Source organism: Chanodichthys erythropterus, chromosome 13, assembly GCF_024489055.1.
Source record: "Chanodichthys erythropterus isolate Z2021 chromosome 13, ASM2448905v1, whole genome shotgun sequence".
Classification (NCBI taxonomy): domain Eukaryota; kingdom Metazoa; phylum Chordata; class Actinopteri; order Cypriniformes; family Xenocyprididae; genus Chanodichthys; species Chanodichthys erythropterus.
The window spans coordinates 2,441,018-2,462,119 of record NC_090233.1 but is presented as its reverse complement, the minus strand read 5'-3'; the positions used below and the strand labels follow the sequence as shown (position 1 = coordinate 2,462,119).

General features: G+C 38.0%; 1 protein-coding gene across 2 annotated transcripts; it reads left to right on the top strand.

The window, feature by feature from the left end:
* Positions 1 to 773: 773 nt before the first annotated feature.
* Positions 774 to 20,290, top strand: zmynd19 (zinc finger, MYND-type containing 19). 2 transcript variants are annotated; one of them, XM_067407121.1, is made up of 6 exons: positions 774 to 990; positions 6,327 to 6,386; positions 12,976 to 13,082; positions 17,907 to 18,047; positions 18,159 to 18,339; positions 18,765 to 20,290. In XM_067407121.1, the coding sequence occupies exons 1-6, from the start codon at positions 940 to 942 to the stop codon at positions 18,906 to 18,908; spliced, it is 684 nt and encodes a 227-aa protein (XP_067263222.1). In that variant the 5' UTR covers positions 774 to 939; the 3' UTR covers positions 18,909 to 20,290. The 2 variants fall into 2 exon arrangements, with proteins under 2 accessions (XP_067263222.1, XP_067263224.1); XM_067407123.1 differs by lacking the exon at positions 6,327 to 6,386.
* The last annotated feature ends 812 nt before the right edge of the window (positions 20,291 to 21,102 follow it).

Here is a 21,102-nt window from a genome sequence, read left to right as displayed (position 1 = left end):
GTTGTTCAAAAGTAATCTGATCTGATTTCGGAATCGGATTGGATTAAATTATAAAAAAGGGTTGTTCAAAAGAAATAAAGAAATAAATAAGGATTCTGAAATCGGAGAACACAAAATCCAATCTCGGTTTTGATCTGGATCAGATCATCAGTAAGCTATGTGCTGTTCAAAACTTTTAGTAAGATTGGGATACATTTGAAAAAAAAAAGGAAAAAAAAAAGGATTATCCTGATCCCAGCAGAAGGGTTGCTTTCAGGAAATAAAATGTAATAAAACTTTAACACTGGTCAAAAATACAACATTTGTATCATGCTGTAATATATAGGCTACACATATTTATATTTTTTATTTAATTAATATTTTTATTTATTAATTAGAAGTACACATTAGGCTACTTATTAAGCCTTTCACTACAGTAAAGTAAAAAAAAGATTTTGGCACCATAAAATAAACCTCCAATCCCCTTTACTTTAGAACAACTGGGCCGGTGAGCGTTGTTTCGCGCTAAAATGTCGTGTTTCTGTTACGAAAAGGCGTGGTTTCACTGGGGGCGGGCTTTCTCGTGAAATCTCGTATTGTGATTGGACAGAGTGGTGAAATACGTGCACGTATATCCATCATACGTCAGCATAAGAATTAAACACCCAACACGAATGCGTCGACGATGCGCAGCTCTGATTGGACAATTCGCTGTCAGTCCCCTTTTACGATTGGTTTACGTTCAGAATTTGGTTAGTCGCTCCCCCGAAGCTGGCAGGTTTTTCCAACGCCTCTCAGCGGTGCATCACGGAGGTTTAGGAGCGGGTGGGGAAGACGCGGGCAACGACTGACCCTATTACACTAAAAATTGTACTCGGGGTTGGTTTGCCCGGACCGATTTCCAGCCTAATACCGGCATACCTGCTCTCACATTTCAACCCAGCCGTGACATACCCTCTAATGTCGGATTTCAAGCTTGGGATTGTTCGACTTGGCCGTGTGGCCGGGAAGGTGAGCTGAATCCTAGGGCTGCCATGTGCGACGCAAAGGGGAGGGGAGCCGAGATCCGTGAGCTAAATGCTTCTGTTTAACAACTAAGTTGTCCATTTTGATGTTGTCGACCTTGGTCAGAGGGGGATACATGTAATATATGCATATAGTTGTCGTCGAAACGGGCGGGTTTTATATAAAAACTGGTCAGCTCATCAGCCGAGTAGGTCTAGTCCCTTTTGAACCGCCTACTTTTGATGTGTAGTGCCGCTACCGTGGCTATAAGTGCTACTAGACGGCTCGGGCGAGAGTTCGCTTGTTAACTAGGGAATGTAAAAGTTGATTGTTTTTCTTTTATACTTTAATAGTGTTTTAAGCACATGACCGTTGCGTTTTCCGATGCTTGATCCACGTCAGTAATGACACTGGCATCCAATATGGCTCAGCCAGCTCGGAAAATGCCTCAACCAGGAACCGTTCGCAGCATGACAACCGGCATGTCGGCTGTGATGAGTCTTAGCACCGTCTTTACCAGGTTTATATGTCAAACATTTCTAGGGTCAATGCTTAACCACATTGCAGTCTATCGCTAAACGTTCTACAAAATGCTGCCAGCTTATTAAACTTAACAGTTTTGATCGGGTTCTTTGCGTCATCCTGAACAAATCCAAGCTGCCACTGGGATGACAGGCCGCTGATGCCATGACACTAGAGGGCAGCCAGTAAACCGATCTCAATGGGGTTAAACAACAGGACCATGTGAGAAGTTGCATGGAAAAGGGCGCACGTAAGACGCAAGCTATTGTCACATGACGGAATAATATGGCGTTATTTTAATAAAATCGAGAGCGCATTTTTGTAATGCGAAAATGGTAAAATCTCTCAGCTCGCACGCGGATTCCCTTCGCTCGCGTAAAACTGGACACACGCGCTCAAATATAACGTTACAGTGCTCTTATGAACTGCTTTTCCTCTCGCTCAGATATGGCGTGTGCACACTCAAACTGAGCCCTGTGCACTATCGAATTTCTCCGTGCTCTTGCACTAGAAAGCTCCTGGATTAAACGTTGTCAAAAGTTATCAACCAATCAGAATAGACTTCCACGACTGACCGATGAAAATGCTACATGAAATCTTATTGGCTGAGAGTGAACTGCACCTGGGATTTTTAATCGATAATCAAAGATGGATCTTTAATTTCTTTACAATTTAATAATATTTAACAATATTTAATAAAGTGTATCTTGGAAATGGATCTGAATTGGGCGCTTGGATGATTTGAACATGTAAATAAGCTAGATTGTCTAACTTAAGGTGACCAGATTTCTGAAATGGACACCGGGGACATTTCCTATGTGAGTGGTCAAAATGCCACCAAAATCTCAATTGTTATTATCTATTAATTAAAAAACGGAGACAGTACTTTTTTTTTTTTTTTTTTATTGTTGTGGGTTTCACATTTTACATTAATAAATATTATGATTTAATTTTATTATTGGAATTTTTGGTCTGGTTTTAATAATTCACCAAAATAACTAGCCAGTAGGCCTAACTACAAAAAAACTATTACACTATTTTGAAAAATCACATTACAAAATATAATGTGAGATAAATAACACAAATAATATTTGCAACATTTATTATTTTAATTTTCACGAGCTGTTTATAGCGTTTATACCAGGGGGTCCGAGGGCATGCACCCCCATAAGAAAAATTTTGATCACCAAATCGCCATCTGATCGTGGAGCAAATGTGCTCACTTCTCTTTAAAACACGCAGCACAGACCGTATATATACTTAATCACTGTATGGCTCTGTATAACTGCGATGTGCGAGCCGGTGTATGGATACTGTAGAAAAGTGGTATTGAACTGTTTAACATTTTAATAGAGAGATATGTTTAGGAAAAATATATATTTTAACAGCACTATTAAGAAACCTCTATGCTGTATGCTGGCCAGACTTTTTTGCAATGTATTTGTGGATTATTTTGAACAAGATATAAAACGGGGACATTTCCGGGGACAGCTCCAGTCGGGGACAGAGCACCAAAAACCGGGACTGTCCCCGGAAAACTGAGACGTCTGGTCACCCTAGTCTAACTGCATCACTACATTATACACACATTACTGGTTAAACCCCTCTAAATGATTTATCTAAAAACAACATAAGGCACACTGCATATAAAAGTTAAGTTATATCACAGTTTAAATACCTAAACTGCATTTAAATTAATTTGCACTAAAATCTCAATTGGCAACAATGGCAATAATGCAATTGTGTTTCCAATCAAATCAACATCAAATGCAGTAAATGTAAATGATGCAGAAGATAATGTAACACAATCAGTGCTCTGCTAGAATCACTGTTTGGACATTTATTATTATTGGGGTGTTTTTTCATCCAGTGTTTGTTCAGTTCTGATTTTATTTAGGATTTTTTTTTTTTCATGAAAACCCACTTCATAGCTAGACATTAGAGATGCTCTGATCAGCTTCAATCCACCCACCCGAACCTATGATTTTCTGATTTGGACATCTGCACATGACCCGTGATAAAATTCTCAGTGATAAGTGGAAAATCCTCCTTTATGCCCTTGTGCCGGAATCCTTTATCAACGAAGCGTATTTTGATGGATTGTGATAGTTTGAAATCTGTTAGTTCTTTTATTATTCTGTTAACTTTTATGAAAAGATTTTTAATGAAGTAAGGGCAGATTTAGTTTTAGAATTTATCTAAGATCAAATTTAAAAATGTGATTTAATTTTTTCTTTTTAAAAATAATTGTTCTCGCCGTGGACGAACCAACAAAGTGATAAGCGTGATGATATGGTAACATTATTAGACTGAAGTAGGCTGCTTTTAAATTAAATTTAAATTAAAGTAAGGTTCTTTTCTGGCAAAATTAAATTTCCTTAATAGTCTAAACAGAGGCATTTCTTTAAACTTAAAGGATTAGTTCACTTCTGAATGAAAATTTCCTGATAATTTACTCACCCCCATGTCATCCATGAAAAGAAAAGAAATTAAGGTTTTTGAGGAAATCATTCCAGGATTCTTCTCCATATAGTGGACTTCAGTGGGGTTCTCTGGGTGGAAGGTCCAAACTGCAGTTTCAGTGCAGCTTCAAAGCGCTCTACACGATCCCAGACGAAGGATAAGGTCTTGTCTAGTGAAACGATCAGTCATTTAAAAAAAAAAAATACAATAAAAATGTATATACTTTTTAACCACAAATGCTTTTCTTGCACTAGCTCTGTAAAAATCTTTTAGTGTGGGCCAACCTAAGTTTATTCTAATTAGTTCATAACTTTTGACAATGGTTAATCCAGGAGCTTTCTAGAGCATGGAGATATCCGAATGCAAAGGACACAGTTTGAGCGTGCACACACAATATCTGACTGAGAGGAGAAGCATTCATAAGAGAGAGCTGCATATTATAGAGTGTGTATCCAGTTTTGTGTGAGAGCGAAGGAAATCCATGGGCGAGCAGAGAGATTTGCTCTCGCGCATTACATGGATGTGCTCTTGCATTACAATAATGTGCTCTCGAAATTTGTCATTAAAATAACGCCATAGGAATCTAGCTTGTGATGGATCAACGGTCATAAGTTATGTCTGGTTGTCTGACTTTGCACATGTGTCCCTTGTGATAATTGTGAAAGTTTGCTTAGGCACTGTTTTCAACTGTTTTTATGCTTATTAATTCCGGAATTTATAATGACATGCATGACATTTTAAATAATTTTTACATTATTACTTTCCAGACAGTAGTCGATATAATTTTACATAGTGATTAAAACGCTATTTTAAAATGCCACAACTACAGTTAGCCCCGATTAGCAGAAACTGGTGCATTGAGTAATTATACTTGTTTCTCTGACAGTAGTGATGTCCTATTCATGAACGTCAGATATTTTCAATAAATTGGTTGAACTGGTTTGCAAAACCTGTCTAATCAATTTGTAAACTAATAATAGTAGCGTGATGGTAGAGCATTTGGAGTGAACCAAGAATTTTGCTAAAGGGGCGAAAAGTTACTTTAATAGACTAAATGTTACAAATAAAATATACTGGAAATAAATGTTACTTTTTTATTAAATGCATTCAAAGGAGAGAACAAAGACCAGTGTATAGAAAATGTATTTTATTATTTATTGTAAATGCAGCTATATTTTGTGTAGCTGTTCAGGCTTTGTAAAGAGAGGCCAATGTGTAGGCCAATTAGAAACTTTAAGGTGACTCTGCCAATAGTGAATTTTGGGTTAAGATCTGTAGACAGGCCTACAGAATATACATTTTCCTAAATTGTTTAATTTGTTGTTTTTTTTCTTTTAAATATTGATCTTGTAAAAAATTAACTTGATCTAATTCTATAGTAAGTGAATTGTTTTAACTGTTGAATTTCTTTTCAATTAATCAGTCAAACTAGTTCACAAATCTGTCTGAAAGATTAAATGGGGAATAATTCTGGATCAAAACAAACTTTTCAAAACCCATATCCAATAATTGCTAATAAAAAGGTTGTAGTCAATTCATTTGACACAAAGTGTTGGAACCCTGACATAATTAAAATTGCATTGGTGATTCAAACATTGCTTATAGCAGTTTTAAGGAAACTTAAAGGGTTAGTTCACCCAAAAATGAAAGTTCTGTAATTTATTACTCACCCTCATGCCGTTCCACACCCGTAAGACCTTTGTTAATCTTCGGAACACAAATTAAGATATTTTTGTTGAAATCCGATGGCTCCATGAGGCCTGCATAGGGAGCAATGACTTGTATAGTGATGGCCAATTTCAAAACACTGCTGCAGGAAGCTTCGGAGCATTATGAATCAGCGGTTCAGAGCGCCAAAGTCACGTGATTTCAGCAGTTTGCCGGTTTGACACGCGATCCAAATCATGATTCGACACAGATTCATAACACTCCGAAGCTTCCTGAAGCAGTGTTTTGAAATTGGCCATCACTAAGTAAGTCGTTATTTTGTTTTTTTGGCACACCAAAAATATTCTTGTTTTGCTTTATAATATTAATATTGAAACACTGTACTCGCATGAACTGATTTAAATGTTTTTAGTACATTAATGGATCTTGAGAGAGGAAATATCATTGCTGGCTATGGAGGCCTCACTGAACATCAGATTTCAACAAAAATATCTTAATTTGTGTTCCGAAGATTAACAAAGGTCTTACGGGTGTAGAACGGCATGAGGGTGAGTAATAAATGACATTATTTTCATTTTTGGGTGAACTAACCCTTTAAGTCTTCAGTGAGGAGACAAGACAGCTAGTATGTTTTTGAATTGTTTTTAATGGACTTTCTCTGCATTGTAACAACATTTTGTTCTTTTCAGACAAAGTACACTTTGATTGATGAGCAAGACATACCATTAGTGGAAAACTATGCCTTTGAGGTGAGAACCTGTTTTTTTGTTTGTTTGTTTTTTAAGGGGTCCAATTACAAAAGGTGCTGGAACCCTGTTGTGTTTGTACTAATTTTCTTCATTTTTCTGCCCTAAAAATGTATAAGCAGAGAACGTAAATTGCAGAAAGACACAAAACTCAGCAAAATGGTCCCCATAGTGCACGGCTACTCAGCCACACAGACACACATTTGTCCAAGACTAGCTGGCACTATAAGGCAATTTGCATTTTGTATCACAACATTGGAACCCTAAAGCCCAGGATACACTGCATGATTTTTGGCTGTCCCAGATGAAAGGTTGCCATCATGAAACAATCGTGGCGATTTCTTGTTTTCGTGGCTCTTAATCGGTGGTCCTATGTCGTACAGTGAGAGAGGTTCAAAGATAGCTGTTTTCCCTAGCCTGGATGCCAGCCGAACTTAGCCCCGCCCAAAACATTTTGAGGTCGGGGAGTTCGGTCTGGACTCGATCCGTAGAGGAGTAATTATGCCCAAACAGAAAGTGTTCGGACCAATCACATTTGTCAGGGCGATGATTGACAGATTATCACCAGAAACGTAATCAGCCACATCATCAAAGAGTGCTTGGGTTGAATTAGTTTACAACAATGATGGCTGTTGTTGAAGAACTGAGATGTGTAGATTCCGCCATCGCGTCCGTTATAGAAGATATCGACAGCGCATTAATTGGCAAGTACTTCGTGTATACTTATTCTTTTTACAACACCGGCAAAGATTGTTTACGCTCATCTTCTACTAGTTCCAGCATGTGTGCAGTTGAGTTCTGTTGACAACTATGCGTCGCTCAACATACATCACTTACTCTGTAGCTCTGATTGGTTGTAGGTCTATCCAATTGAGGTCTTTCCTGGATCGGTTGAAATACGCCCCCATAATAAAAGCCTAATGGAGCAGTATCAGACTCCTATTCGAACTAGAATTGAGTATGACCATGTCAGGCTATGTTTTCCCAGTCTTGCAACCAAAGATAGCCTATGATAGTTTTCTGACAGTGTCAGAAATTCAGCATGATCAACACACAGTATATCTGTTGCTACGACCTACGTCTACTGACCAGCCAATAAAGCCCCGGGTATACTTCAGCCGTCCGCGTTCGTGCGCCCGGAGGCATGCGCAAGCAGGAAAGAAGAGTCCACTAGGTGGCAATAAGCACAGTACTGAGCACAATGTACAGTCGTCGAAGAAGAGTGTGTAAAGAACGATTCAAAAACAAGACGAGTAAACACAGAGGCATGGCTTCTCCGTTTTTGATTCCTGTTCTCTTGGTGTATCTTCTGAACTATGTTGCAATGGTGGCTGCACTATTTTTCTTCTCCGATCCTAGCGAATGTCCGGTTGTCTGGTAATGGTATAGAAAAAATTGCACTGCGCATGTGTTGAACTCTGTCATTCGCGTACATCCTTGGTTTAGAATACATTGAAAGACGCACGTGACGCGTCCGGGCACGAAAGTGAAGTATACCCGGGGCTTTAAAATGCGACATGAAATCAAAGCAACATGGCTCTAAAAGTTAAAACTGCTTACCTCAAGCTCTTTTCCCTTCTTCTTTCGCCGCTTCCTCTTTTTTTTTTTTCAGCATGCATAAAAACATCTGCCAAAGTGTGATTCAACATGGTCTTTTTCTTAACCAATAGCGCATGCATGTTTTATTCTTCTATAGAAACTTGCATTGTAGCTCACGAGTCAACAGGTGTCATCATCGTACAGTCTACATGCATGTTGTACCCAAGTTTAGTAGATCCATGTCTCACATTGTGATAAAGTAATGATCTTATAGGATTGCCGAAATTGTGCAGTGTATCCCGGGCTTTAGGGGGAAAAAAATTCCCCTTTAAATCCTCTAGTCAAGACTTTACAAATTACTGTAATTTCCCACCTTTTGGAATTTTATTCAAGACCTACTTTTTCTAACTCGTAGGCCATTGGTCTGATCATCTCCAAAATAGGCACACAACAGCTAGGGACCATGCCGGCAAAAAGCTTGATATTAGGTCTGCACGATTTATCGCGATAAAATCGCACGCGATATGGCAAATGCTGCGATTATTTAAAGGGGATAGTTCACCCAAAAATGAAAAATTTGATGTTTATCTGCTTACCCCCAGTGCATCCAAGATGTAGTAGGGCTGTAACGATATGCGATATGAAACCGAAATCGCGATACGCAGGTCCACGAACCTGTATTGCGATGTGAGAAGGCAGAATCGCGACATACCCCTTCCAACTCCCAGAGTTATCCTTCCTGTCCAGATCCAATGCTACCACATTTTTAAATTACTATAAGTATTAGGGGTGTGATTTATCGTAGATGGTGTGTCTCAATCAGCGCTCTAGTTCAGTAAGTGTTTCGGGCACACATTGAATCTTGCAAGCAGGTTTAAACGTTTCTCATGTCAGTCTCTTGCATGGTCGCGTGAGAAGTCGTGGCTTTCTTTCAACGCAGTGCACAGCAACAGCTGTGTTCACAGAAAAGCAAAAGATGCTTGCGATGCTTTGCTTTAAGAAGTTCTGTGGGGCCGTTCACATATTGTGTCTTTTGGGCTTGCAAGTCAGTTATTATTTTCAAATGTAGCCGCGCGGCAGGCGCGCTCATAATGGGATCAACGCGGTCGCGCCGCGCGTGCAATTCTCAACTTCTCAGAATGCCGCAAGCGCACCGCAGGTCGTGTGACAAGAATCAACCGATCAGCTATGGCCTTTCGTAACAAAACATCAAAAGCTCAGCCGAACAGCTGATCATAGCTGTACATGGTGGTTTTTATATCTTATCTCCATCAATATATCTCGTAGTAAAACTAATGCAAGGGCTAGAAATCATTTATCCTTTGCAGAAACATCCTGATCCTCTTGGAGAGCTCAGTTCATGGTTACATAGCAACGACCGACGCCACGGGAGCGCAAGGGAAAGAAGCGGCCGTGCCTTCCACGCGTTTTTAGACGCGATATGTGAACGGACCCTATTCATAATTCTAAGTTCATGTTAAATTTAACTTCTTTTTTTTTTCAGTGACAGACAGCCCTATTCAACTGTTAATTTGAATACAGAAGGTTTTTATTAAAATTTTATATTTATTTATTTTATTGAAATGTGATCTTGTATGTACAAGGAAAATTATTGAAATTTGTTTATTTAATAAATCTTGTTTGAATTTCAGTTTCATTTTGTTCAAAATATCGTGATACGTATTGTATCGTGAACTCTGTATCGAGATGCGTATCATATCGTGACCTGAGCGTATCGTTACACCCCTAAGATGTAGGTGACTTTTTTTTCTTCAGTCAAACGCAAATTATGATTTTTAACTGCAACCGCTGCCGTCTGTCAGTCAAATAATAGCAGTAGATGGGAACTTCAACTATATCAGTAAATAAAACTTGCTTAGACAAATCAAAATTAAAACCTGCGGCTCGTGACGACACATTAATGTCCTAAGACACGAAACGATCGGTTTGTGCGAGAAACCGAACATTATTTATATAATTTTTACCTCTAATACTAATCAATTTAGTGAGGTCAAAAAACGCGTTGTGATGACGGAAGTGATGTCTCGCCCATATACTTCAATGAGCGCGAGACATCACTTCCGTTGTCAGAGCGCGATCAGACCTCACTAGCCGGAAGCTGAACGAAGTTGGACATAGTGGTGCATTAGAGATAAAAAATTATATAAATACTGTTCTGTTTCTTGCACAAACCGATTGTTTTGTGTCTTAGGACATCAATGTGCCATCACGAGCCGCAGGGTTTAATTTGGATTTGTCTATGGAAGTTTTTTCGACTCTTATTCAAGTTCCCAATCACTGCTATTATTTGACTGACAGACGGCAGCGGTTGCAGTTAAAAATCATAATTTGCGTTCGACTGAAGAAAAAAAAAGTCCTCTACATCTTGGATGCCCTGGGGGTAAGCAGATAAACATCAAATTTTCATTTTTGGGTGAACTATCCCTTTAATGCGTGGCTTGTCAGAGTTTTACAGCTCTGTGATCAGTAGTAAATGATTCTCCATCTGAAAACCAGAGGGTGCTCTTGTGCAGAAACTCAAAATATGCCCTGCAGCAGAAGAAGATAACATGCATTATATCGCTGTAGCTGAATAAACAGAAGATTGAAATGTTTTGGTTAATTAAACATGACTAATAAACACACAACTGCCTTATTCTGTGTAAGAAGCCACACCATCTCGCAGAAGGACGCTCAACTGTCATTATAAATTGAGTTTGGAGTAGAAACATTTTATTAAATGTTGTCTTTTGTTGGACAAGATGTTAATGCTTCTCATGTCTGAAAAGAAGTTTGACGCGTGTTGCTTTTTCAAATGTACATTATAAGCAACTCAAACTCGCAGTGCTTTCAGATGGATTAGCATTTGGAGCCATACTTCATTGACAAGCTGCGCATAAAAAAAGTAATTGCAGCCTTTGTGATTTTCATAATCGCACTAAGAATCGCGTTTAAGCAATAATCGCATTCAAGTTCAATGTTATTGTGCGATATATCGTTAGGGGGTGCTACAAATAAAAAATATAACTCCTCAACCATTTGATCCATGTCGTTTAAAATTGGTCTGCATCTTCTTTGGTTGGTGCCCTAATCTTCTGGCAAAAAAAAACATGGCTTCCAGCAGCCAATAAAATTGCAGCAACTATTATCATCAACGCTTCTGTGTTTGCGTTCAAACGCTGGCTCAGTATAGGCTGAGGCTGTTCATGTGAGCAGCACGACACATGCGTGTGATGCTGATGCAGGAGCCGGCCAATACTGAGCCGGCGTTCGGACATAAACACTAGGGGTGGGACAAAATATCGATATGGTGATATATCGTCATCCTTCTCTGTCCGATACGAGAATCGTATCACTGCGCCAAATATCGATATTTTAATAAAAAAATAAAGCGCTATATATAGATTTCTTTGCTCATAACGTCCTACTTCAAGGCGGCGCTCGACACATGAATGAGGGAAACGTGAACTTAAGTTAACTAGCCTACGAAAAAGAGGTTATTAACAGGATGGCGGACAGCAGTGTGAGTAAAATAGATGCCCCAGCCATGTTTAAGTTCAAAGTCTTGATGCACTTTTATACCATTGATGTAACACCGAGCGCTTACACGGGAGCATTTGAAAGCATATATTAGGGATCCTCTGATAGACGCCTGCTTTCGAAAGCTCCCGTGTATATCTAAGCGCTTGAAGAACGTCAAAGGGTCTTTTTGCACCTGGTGACTTCATGCATTTTCTCTGATCGGATAGCTATCTGATCGTGAAAAGACCAGGTCTAAATGCCTAAAAACGCATTTGAGACTGATTTAAATCCGATCGCTCAAACCATTTCAGGAGATGGTCTGGGACGCATTCCAGTCAAAACTGTCTATGCTCAGTCTAAATGCATCTGGTTGTTGAAACTACATATATAAATTTTACTTCTCCCAAAAATACTAAAACTGAAACATGTGAGAGTCAGATATGACAACGCTACTGCATCATACATCGCCGCAGATCTCTTCAGCAAGCTGACGCGCAAACTGCCGCATATGAAAGTGAAAGTAAGTCGCAGACGCATAACACACAATTATCTTCATTAAAAGTAATGAGACCTTATACCAGTGCTGTTGCCGCTCTCTCCTATTGCAGTCTTTGATTTTGAAATTAACTGATGGTCAATAAAATGCACCTCATATTTCTTGCTTTTGGTGACGTGAACTCTATTAAATGTACATATAAGATCAGATTTATCCGTTAACCTGCACTTAACCTTTTCATGTGCATTTTGTTTTCATATTAAGACCAGTATCGCAATGTGTTGTTATAGGATTGTCTAGCGATATATCGATTATCGCAGAATCGCTGACTCGCGATATTATCGTTATCGTGAGCCATTTATCGTGATCGTATCGTGAGGTACCCTCCGATTCCCACCCCTAATAAACACAGAAGTGCTGAACTGCGTTCATTGTGTCAACTGTGTACAAATTTGACGGTAGAAAAGAATTTGTTGAATAGTTATTTTTACTTCTTGTGTGCAAAAACAAAACTTCATAACATTAAGGTTAAACCACTGCAGTCACATTGGCTGTTTTAATGTCTTTAGTACTTTCCTGGACCTTGAATGATGGTAATTACGTTGCTTTCTATTGGGCATAAAAAAAAAAATAATCCGAATATGAACAAAGGTCTTGCGGGTTTGGAACTACATGAGGGTGAATACTTAATGACAGAAATTTCATTTTTGGGTGAACTAACCCTTTCAATTTTAGACTCCAGTAAAACACATTTTTGAAGTTGCCAAACATGATTAAATATATTGCTGTTCATTTAAAATCAAGAGACAGTTTTATTTCTTACACTTATTTACTGTTGTCGTATGAATACTGCAAGCATAATTTTTTTTTTTTTTTTTTTTTTAAATTTTTGTTTGGGGTTTGAATTACAGTAACCAGCGCACGTTTTCCACACATGCCTTTAAATTGTTTTTTTCCCCCTGTGTTGTCACATTCTTTGAATACATATTTATTATGCTATTATGAAATTGAATGCCTGAATGTTGTTATTTTCAGGCTCGCATGGAAGTTGATGCAGATGGGAATGGGGCAAAAATCTTTGCTTATGCCTTTGACATTGGTAAGGGTAGATGGGCTGGTCGACCACTGCATGAGTTACTCTGGTGAGTGTACTGCTAGAGCCCATTACAATTCCTAGAGCCTACTGCTTTTTTTTTTTTTCTTCTGTTTTCTGTTTCCAGATATCACTGTCACAATTCGGCCACTAGTTAAAGTTGTAATGAACGTTCAGTTTATTTGAAGTCACCTTCTCACTAGGAGTGTAGCAGTACATCGATATGGATCAATACATCTATAAAATGACTAACAATATGATACATCAATGCAATGCATAAAAAAAAATGTTTATTTTTACCTTTATTTTAACACTGCACAATGCATACAATGTCTGTCAAAAATTATATGCATTTCCGTCAAAATGCATTTTCCATTTTCTTGGAAGTACAGGGGAAAAAATCAAGAATCATTCAATTGGAATACTAGGAAAAAAACATTAATAGATTTGCACATTTTTAGAGAGCACAGAAGACAAACGTTCTTGATTGTTGTCATTGCTTATCGCATTGCACAAGCCTATAATAAGCTGTCTAGGGCTGGTCCGAATACCTTTTTTTTTTTTTTTTTTTTTTTTTTTTGAGCTTTGGTAGTAATCAACACCAAATATTCAAAGCTTCGGACTCAGAGGGAGCGGCTGAACATATTCTTCTCTAATAAAGGCAGTGTAACAAGCAGAAATATGGTGTGGCCTCTTTAAGAGCTGCGTGCTCCCTTTTGAACTGTCTGTATTGTATGTGCGACTTGAGCATTGCATGAATGCTAGTTATTTCTGTTTTTCTGTTGCTAATTTTTTAGTTATTTTCTTTATGAAGTAATGCTGTGGACAGCATAACATTTGCGACGGACAGTTACACCAATTTCATGGGAATAAAGTGGCAGTTGTGAAATGTCAATCAAGGGAGTGAACACAAGGGAGTGAAGTCTGTCTGGTATAAATAACTCAAGCTTAGTGAGCTATCACTATTTGCTCTGTACATAATCAAAATGCAGACAGACAGACACAGAGATTCCTGCTGTAATGCATTATGTCGAGAACCGTTCCTCCAATCGAATTCACACATGTCGGGTGTGTTGCTGCGGACACAAGGGAGTACAGTGTCGCATTTGATGCAATATGGACACTCGACACGTTCAGAATTAATAAACTTTTAATAAACTACAGCGAAAACAGCTAAATAAACTAGCTGGCGCACCTCACGTGGGCAGGGCTTATATGCTCCGAGAACAGACACAGCACTAGTGATATAAAACACGTCTGTTAAAGGTGCTATAGAGGATGTTTTGTTTTATACATTTTTGCAATATTACTCGAAACTGTCTTTACTAACTGATAAAAGACTATTTATTAGGTGCACCAAAAGGAATAATATTAATATACATCATCTGTGCCTTAAAAACATCAGCCAATCGTTTGTGTGATCATCGCATAAACGATTGGCGCTCTGGCTTGTCAATCACTGCCATTACATTCCTTGTGAGAGACGTGCGTGCTCCAGTAACTTTCCACACTCCACAGGTGCCGCATGCAGTGTTTTTGTCAGGAGTAACAACTGCAGACTAGGAGTTACCTGCGGTGAGTCCGACATAATGAATCCACAAATACGACACAGCGAATGCCGGTGGTAAACAAACACTTGTGTTCCAGTACTCGTGCACGAGTTTTGGGAGGCGTTCCCTCGAAATATGCATGCGCTCATTTCAAAAACTCTGTAACAATCTTTGGTTTCTCAGTCGTTGAATACATCCTATAGCACCTTTTAAGAGCTGTACTTTTAATAAGGTAGCCTAACATTTTTCTGAAAAACAAATCACTCCCAAATCAGAAATCCGTAGCACAGCAATTACTGACACAGTAAAGGGTAGGCTATTTAAAGGTGCCCTACATTCAAAAATTGAATTTACCTCGGCATAGTTGAATAACAAGAGTTCAGTACATGGAAATGACATACAGTGAGTCTCAAACTCCATTGTTTCCTCCTCCTAATATAGATCTCATTTGTTTAAAAGACCTCTGAAGAACAGGTGAATCTCAACATAACACCGACTGTTACGTAACAGTCGGGGTGTACGCCCCCAATATTCGCATATGCCAGCCCATGTTCTCAACATTATGAAAGGCATTAGACAAGGGCAGCCAGTATAAACGTGTGGATCTGTGCACAGCTGAATCAACAGACTTTATGCAGGTAAGCAAGCAAGGACAATAGCGAAAAATGGCAGATGGAGCAATAATAACTGACATGATCCATGATCTGATATTTTTAGTGATATTTGTAAATTGTCTTTCTAAATGTTTCTTAGCATGTTGCTAATGTACTGTTCAATGTGGTTAGTTACCATTGTTTCTTACTGTATTCACTGAGACAAAACTGTCTTTATTTTCATTTTTTAAACACTTGCAGTCTGTATAATTCATAAAAACAACTTCATTCTTTATAAATCTCTCCAACAGTGTAGCATTAGCCTGTTAGCCACGGAGCACAATCAAACTCATGCAGAATCAAAAGTAAACATCCAAATGAATACTCTACTTACGCGATTAGACATGCTGCATGACGAACACTTTGTAAAGATACATTTTGAGGGTTATATTAGCTGTGTGAACTTTGTTTATAGCTGTTTAAGGCAAGCACGAGCTCCGTGGGCGGAGAGCACGAGATTTAAAGGGGCCGCGCTGCATAAATCGGCGTGTTTATAATGATGCCCCAAAATAGGCAGTTAAAAAAACTAATTAAAAAAAAAAATCTATGGGGTATTTTGAGCTGAAACTTCAGACACATTCGGGGGACACCTGAGACTTAGATTACATCTTTTGAAAACATGTTCTTGGGCACCTTTAAATAAAAGAACAAAATAATATAAGAAATGAATGAACTGAAATAAAGAGCACACCGTCCCAGTAAAATTTCCACAATGTCAAAGCAACACAGCTTAACCCAAAACACAAGCTTATGCAGTTGTGCACTTCAGACAGAGAATACTCTAGATGCAGGGAACACATACAATACCTAAATTCATGAAAATCATCCGATTCCAATACCAGTACTGTGTATGTATATGCTGCTTTGTAATGTTTTTTTGCCTTTTGGAGAGCTTAACGGTAACAACACACACGCACAGTATTGGATTTGGAACGGTCCTGTCTGACCAATACCCGATCCAGCAAAAATGACAATATCGGAGTCGATACAAATACTGATTTTCGATACAATATTGGATTTTTGGCAATATCCGATATGCCAGTATTTTTCAACTCCTTTTGACCGATAACGATATGTATCTTTTTTCATTGTTTGGCAAAAAACACCAAGTCTCTCCTGTGCAGGGATTACAAACAAATTTTTACATTTTGGTTAATTTTGAACAACTTTTTTTTTTTTTTTTTTTTTTTCCTCCATTCTGGTTGAGTTCTGAGGTCTCCTTAAAAAAAGGTTACTTGTTAGAACTAAATAAACCTAAACATTTTATTTGTGGATTTAACATTTGTAGATTTGGTTCCCAAACTTTTTAGAGTGGAGTACCCCCTGAGGCATTTGCCATCCTTCTGCATACCCCCTCTCTTCCACTTAGATTGCACATTTTCCATTTAGGGACAATATTTGCCCCCTAAAATGACTCTCCAGTGCATTTTTTTTTTTTCTTTATAAATACCTTAACAACATTAATGATTTTTAAAAAAAAAAAAAAAAAAAAAAAAAAAGTTCAATAGATAAATATGCAATGATGATAAAAATGTGAAAAGTGATGCTTTTACTAAAACCGCCAGTAGGTGGTGGTAAGTCACTGTCTTAATGCATGAGTCTTTGATTCATTCATTCATTCAGTAAGGAAGCAAGTGGCTGTATTCATGAATGAATCATTGAATCAATGACTTTCACAAACGATTTGCTCAAAGCAGCAGATTGATTCACGCGTTGTAGTTCTGCTGTGACTCTGCTTTGCTGTGGAACCATTTATTTCATTGCAAAATAGTGTAAATACTGTGAAGAACATCACTTATTATTACCCTTTTTTTTTTGTTGAACTGTTGTATAAAATCAATGTCACATTCGCTACTGTGTGGATATTTGGATTTGCATTCTTGCTCGTATCAACATTAAAAACAAGAACTCACAAAAGGTATGTTTTGTATCAAGAGTTTGAATCTTAAATTGATCTCTATGCACCTTCTGTACCAGGCTATTTGTTCTTCATGCTAGTTAGTGCTAAATCTACAGGTACTTGTCGAGAACGGCAGTAAAGTAGCGCGATTTGCTAAGGCAGCAGACTCTACAAGCAACCTATATGGATGGATGCAGTCAGTTTTGACCGCAAAAGATGTGGTATTTTTATTGGAGTCATGTATTCATGGCATTGTGTCTGTTAGAAATGAATACATGCTCGGTTTTAATGTTATTTTAAGGTCGAGGAGAATTAAATGAACGACAAAACTCAGCATTTTGTTCGTGTACCCCCTTCTGTCACCTCACATACCCCAGTTTGGGAACCACTGGTCTACAGCAATGGGGTGGCGTGTCTTTAGTTGAAGGATGCTGCTTTTAGCATAAAATCCTAAAATTCTTTTAGAGCTCCTTGGATTCAAGTTATTTTCATCTATTTGGAAATATTGTATTATACACTTATATATTGGATATGAAAATTATTTAATTTTCAGTTGTCATATTTGTGAATCTTTATTTATTTTTTGTTAAATTAGTCATGTGGGCTGTAGATTCTGACCATTAAATCAAATCACACACTATTTTGCTTTTAATTTTATTAGTCTAACAATATCACCCCCTACATAAATAAACCCAGTTTTTGTGAATTTGTATTACACTAGGCATCTACTTGTTTCAGAAGTAGTCATGTTTTGGTGTACTTGTTCACAGGGAAAAGCACAGAGGAGGAATCGCTCCAAGTTTCCAAGTAGTTCACATAAACTCAGTCACAGTTGACAACCGTCTAGACAACCTGCGCCTTGTTCCTGTGGGATGGAGTCCTAAACCTGAAGAACTGTCCAGCAAACAACGGTGATTTGCATCCCACATGTGAAAGAAACAAATATCTGTGGTTATCTACTCTGCTCAGATTGTGCTGTGAGGTGCTTTCTAAGGTATGCCTGTATAAAATATCCTCTCTAGAGAGCAGTCGCTGTACTGGCTGGCCATCCAGCAGGTTCCCGCAGACCCAGTGGAAGAGCAGTATTTGGAGTTGAGTCGCACACGCTACTACAATGCCAATGGAGAGCTGGTGGAAGAGGAGGAGTGCTCCTGCACCTACTATGAGTGTCACTACCCACCCTGTTCGCTCATTGAGAGGAGGGTCAGTATGGCGTAGAGACAAGTCATTTTATGTGGTTTTTTTTTTTTTTTATGATTTAAAAATAAATAAATAAATAAAATGCTGGTCAGAAGTAAGGACTTGCAAAGCTACATAGTGGGTTGTCTGAAAAGCAAGAACATCAGTCTTAAAAAAGACCTGTATAATGGGCCGGTTTATCACCATGGTGCAAAACACAGGAGCGTTTCATATACATTCACATAGGATATATTGTTTAAAAACCGCTGGATGGGGCACAAAAGAAGGAAACCAAAAATAGCAGTATATCTTTTTGATTTAAATGCTTAAAGCTAAAGTAATCATGATTTTAAATAATAGTCATTTGACTTAGCATTTTTTGGTATGTTTATTTGATGGATTTATTTGATTTGTGACAATAGCTTGTCTTTATTTGTGTACCTTTCCAGCTGAGGGAGTTTAACATCTGTGGACGATGCCAGGTGGCACGCTACTGCGGCTCACAGTGCCAACAGAGGGATTGGCCGGCCCATAAGAAGCAGTGCCGTGAGCGTAAACGGGTTCTGGCGCTGGAGTCTGAGCCCGAGCGATGATCCCCCTCAACCACCGTTTTGAAAAACGAGGGTCACAGGGGATGTGGGGTGAGACTTGAGTTGAAATGCAAAAACTGACTGGTTGGCTAGGGGACAATTTTGGTGGGTTGGATGGGCCTATTGTGGGGAGAAAAAAAAACAAACTTCCCAGAACTTTCACATCTCCACAACTTGCCTATGGGGATTATGGGAAATGGAGTTTTTTTTTTTTTTTTTGAGAGGGAGGTCTTAAAAGCTCCACCTGCTGCTATGGATGCGTTTGATGAAGAAAAACACCATGCCGTCATAACTCTTTCTCTATGGACTGCATTTGAGTATTGACAGTCATGCACTCGCTTGTTCCATCCACCCTTCTGTCATGAAGTATTAGCCACCGAGGGACAAAACTGCTGTACAACTGATGTAATGGAATATGGACCTCCTCACTGTACTACCCTTCCTTCTCTTCTCCCGGTTGAACTTCTTGTGCACATAACCAAGCACAGTCACTCACCTGCCATATCTTCTACAAGTATACAGTTGATAGCTGTGCAAAACCACACCACCAGTATTGTGTGTGCAATGCCATTTTTTGACTGAAGGACATGGATGAAGTGGTTGAATGTTGTTTGTTTGTTTTTTGTTTTTGCTTTATGGAAATTTTGTGGGGCTGGTGTCGGGGAATATGCCTTCTTTGTGAGGCAGTGTCACTTTTCCTGTCTACCTGTTTTTTTAAAAGCATTACAATCCTATTTAATCTTCCCACTCATGTCATGTTTAGTTTCACTTACCATAACAAGCACTCAGTTTAGAGGGATGTCCTGGGAAAAACTTGAAAACCCACATGGAAAGTTGACTCTGATTCATGTTGTCAATCTGTACTTGGATGTCTAACATTTTCATTTGAGTCCCAGTCATTCAGTGATTAGTCGTCTTGTTTGTCTTAAAATCTGTCAAAATTAGTTTAACTTATGAATTGTTTAACTTTTTTTTTTTTTTTAATAGAAATGTCTCATTTTGATACAAAAATTTGTGCACACAAGTTCCAAGTGTGTCTTCCTCTTACGTCAAGGGCAACTCTACCAAACTGTGACGCGCACACACAAATAAGCATGTATAATAGATGCATACATGTGACGTTTGTCTGTGTTCGTATTCCGAATAATTTATCTGGTTGGGGTTGAACACTGTGCACTGAATATCCTCACTTTGATTCTTGTTCTTTTCTGAGAAATGGGAGTCTGGGGTAGGTTGGTGTCTGTTCTTTTTATTTTTTTCTAAGCTATTACCATACAAACATTAAATGCATAAATATGTGAATGGACAAAGTTTGTGATAACTGACCATCTCTTGTCACTGTAAAATATATGAATAAAATTAATGAAATAAAATCTCAAAATATGTAAAGGTTAATTTGGTTGCAAAGTGTATGTTTTGCCCATGTCATGTTCTATTTTGAAGGACTTTAATTTCTTTCTGTTGAAACAAGAATTTGAGCTATATTGTTAATAGGAGGTTTGCTTTCAACAACACAGTTTGAATAATTTTGATATGAGTGCAATTAAAGGTGAAAAGTCAAAGGTCAAAACCAAGCTTTAAAAAACCCATACAGGATGGTGAAATTGAGGACAGGAAAAATTTATAAACTTTTTTTCATTTGAAATAGAACTTTTATGTTTGTTTTATGTTTATTATATATATATATATATATATATATATATATATATATATATATATATATATATATATATATATATATATATATATATCAATCACTTGGTTTGATATTATATTATCAACTGTAATGATGTGGTTCCGAACCTGAATGACTTTCTATTTTGAGAAGTTTTCACCACAGTTGTGTAAAAAAATGTAATGCTGTTGTCTTCCCTTTGAGAAATTTCTCTTATAGGAAAATAAGACATTACGAGAAAGTTCCACATTATTATGAGATACGAAGTATAAGAAGTCATGATAATATTTGATCTAAATAGTCTAACATTAACTCATAGTAATGAGAAAGTTTGTGTGGCGGAAACTTGTTTTCATAATCAATTGTCTCCAAACTAGTTAGCTTCCAAAATTTTGTTTTCCGCAAAAGAAAGAAAGTAATACAGTTCTGTGGCGACATGCAAGTGCGTATATGATAACAGATTTTTTTTTTTTTTGGATGAACTATCGCTTTAAGTGTCCGTACTTTTTGGCGTGCTGTAGT

What these genes read in the sequence shown, in the direction of transcription:
- zmynd19 (XM_067407121.1), top strand. Translation starts at nt 940, where the DNA reads ATGTCGGATTTCAAGCTTGGGATTGTTCGACTTGGCCGTGTGGCCGGG. An exon ending in GAACTGTCCAGCAAACAACG is followed by an intron (nt 18,048 to 18,158) that starts GTGATTTGCATC and finishes TATCCTCTCTAG; the next exon opens with AGAGCAGTCGCTGTACTGGC. An exon ending in GTTCGCTCATTGAGAGGAGG is followed by an intron (nt 18,340 to 18,764) that starts GTCAGTATGGCG and finishes GTACCTTTCCAG; the next exon opens with CTGAGGGAGTTTAACATCTG.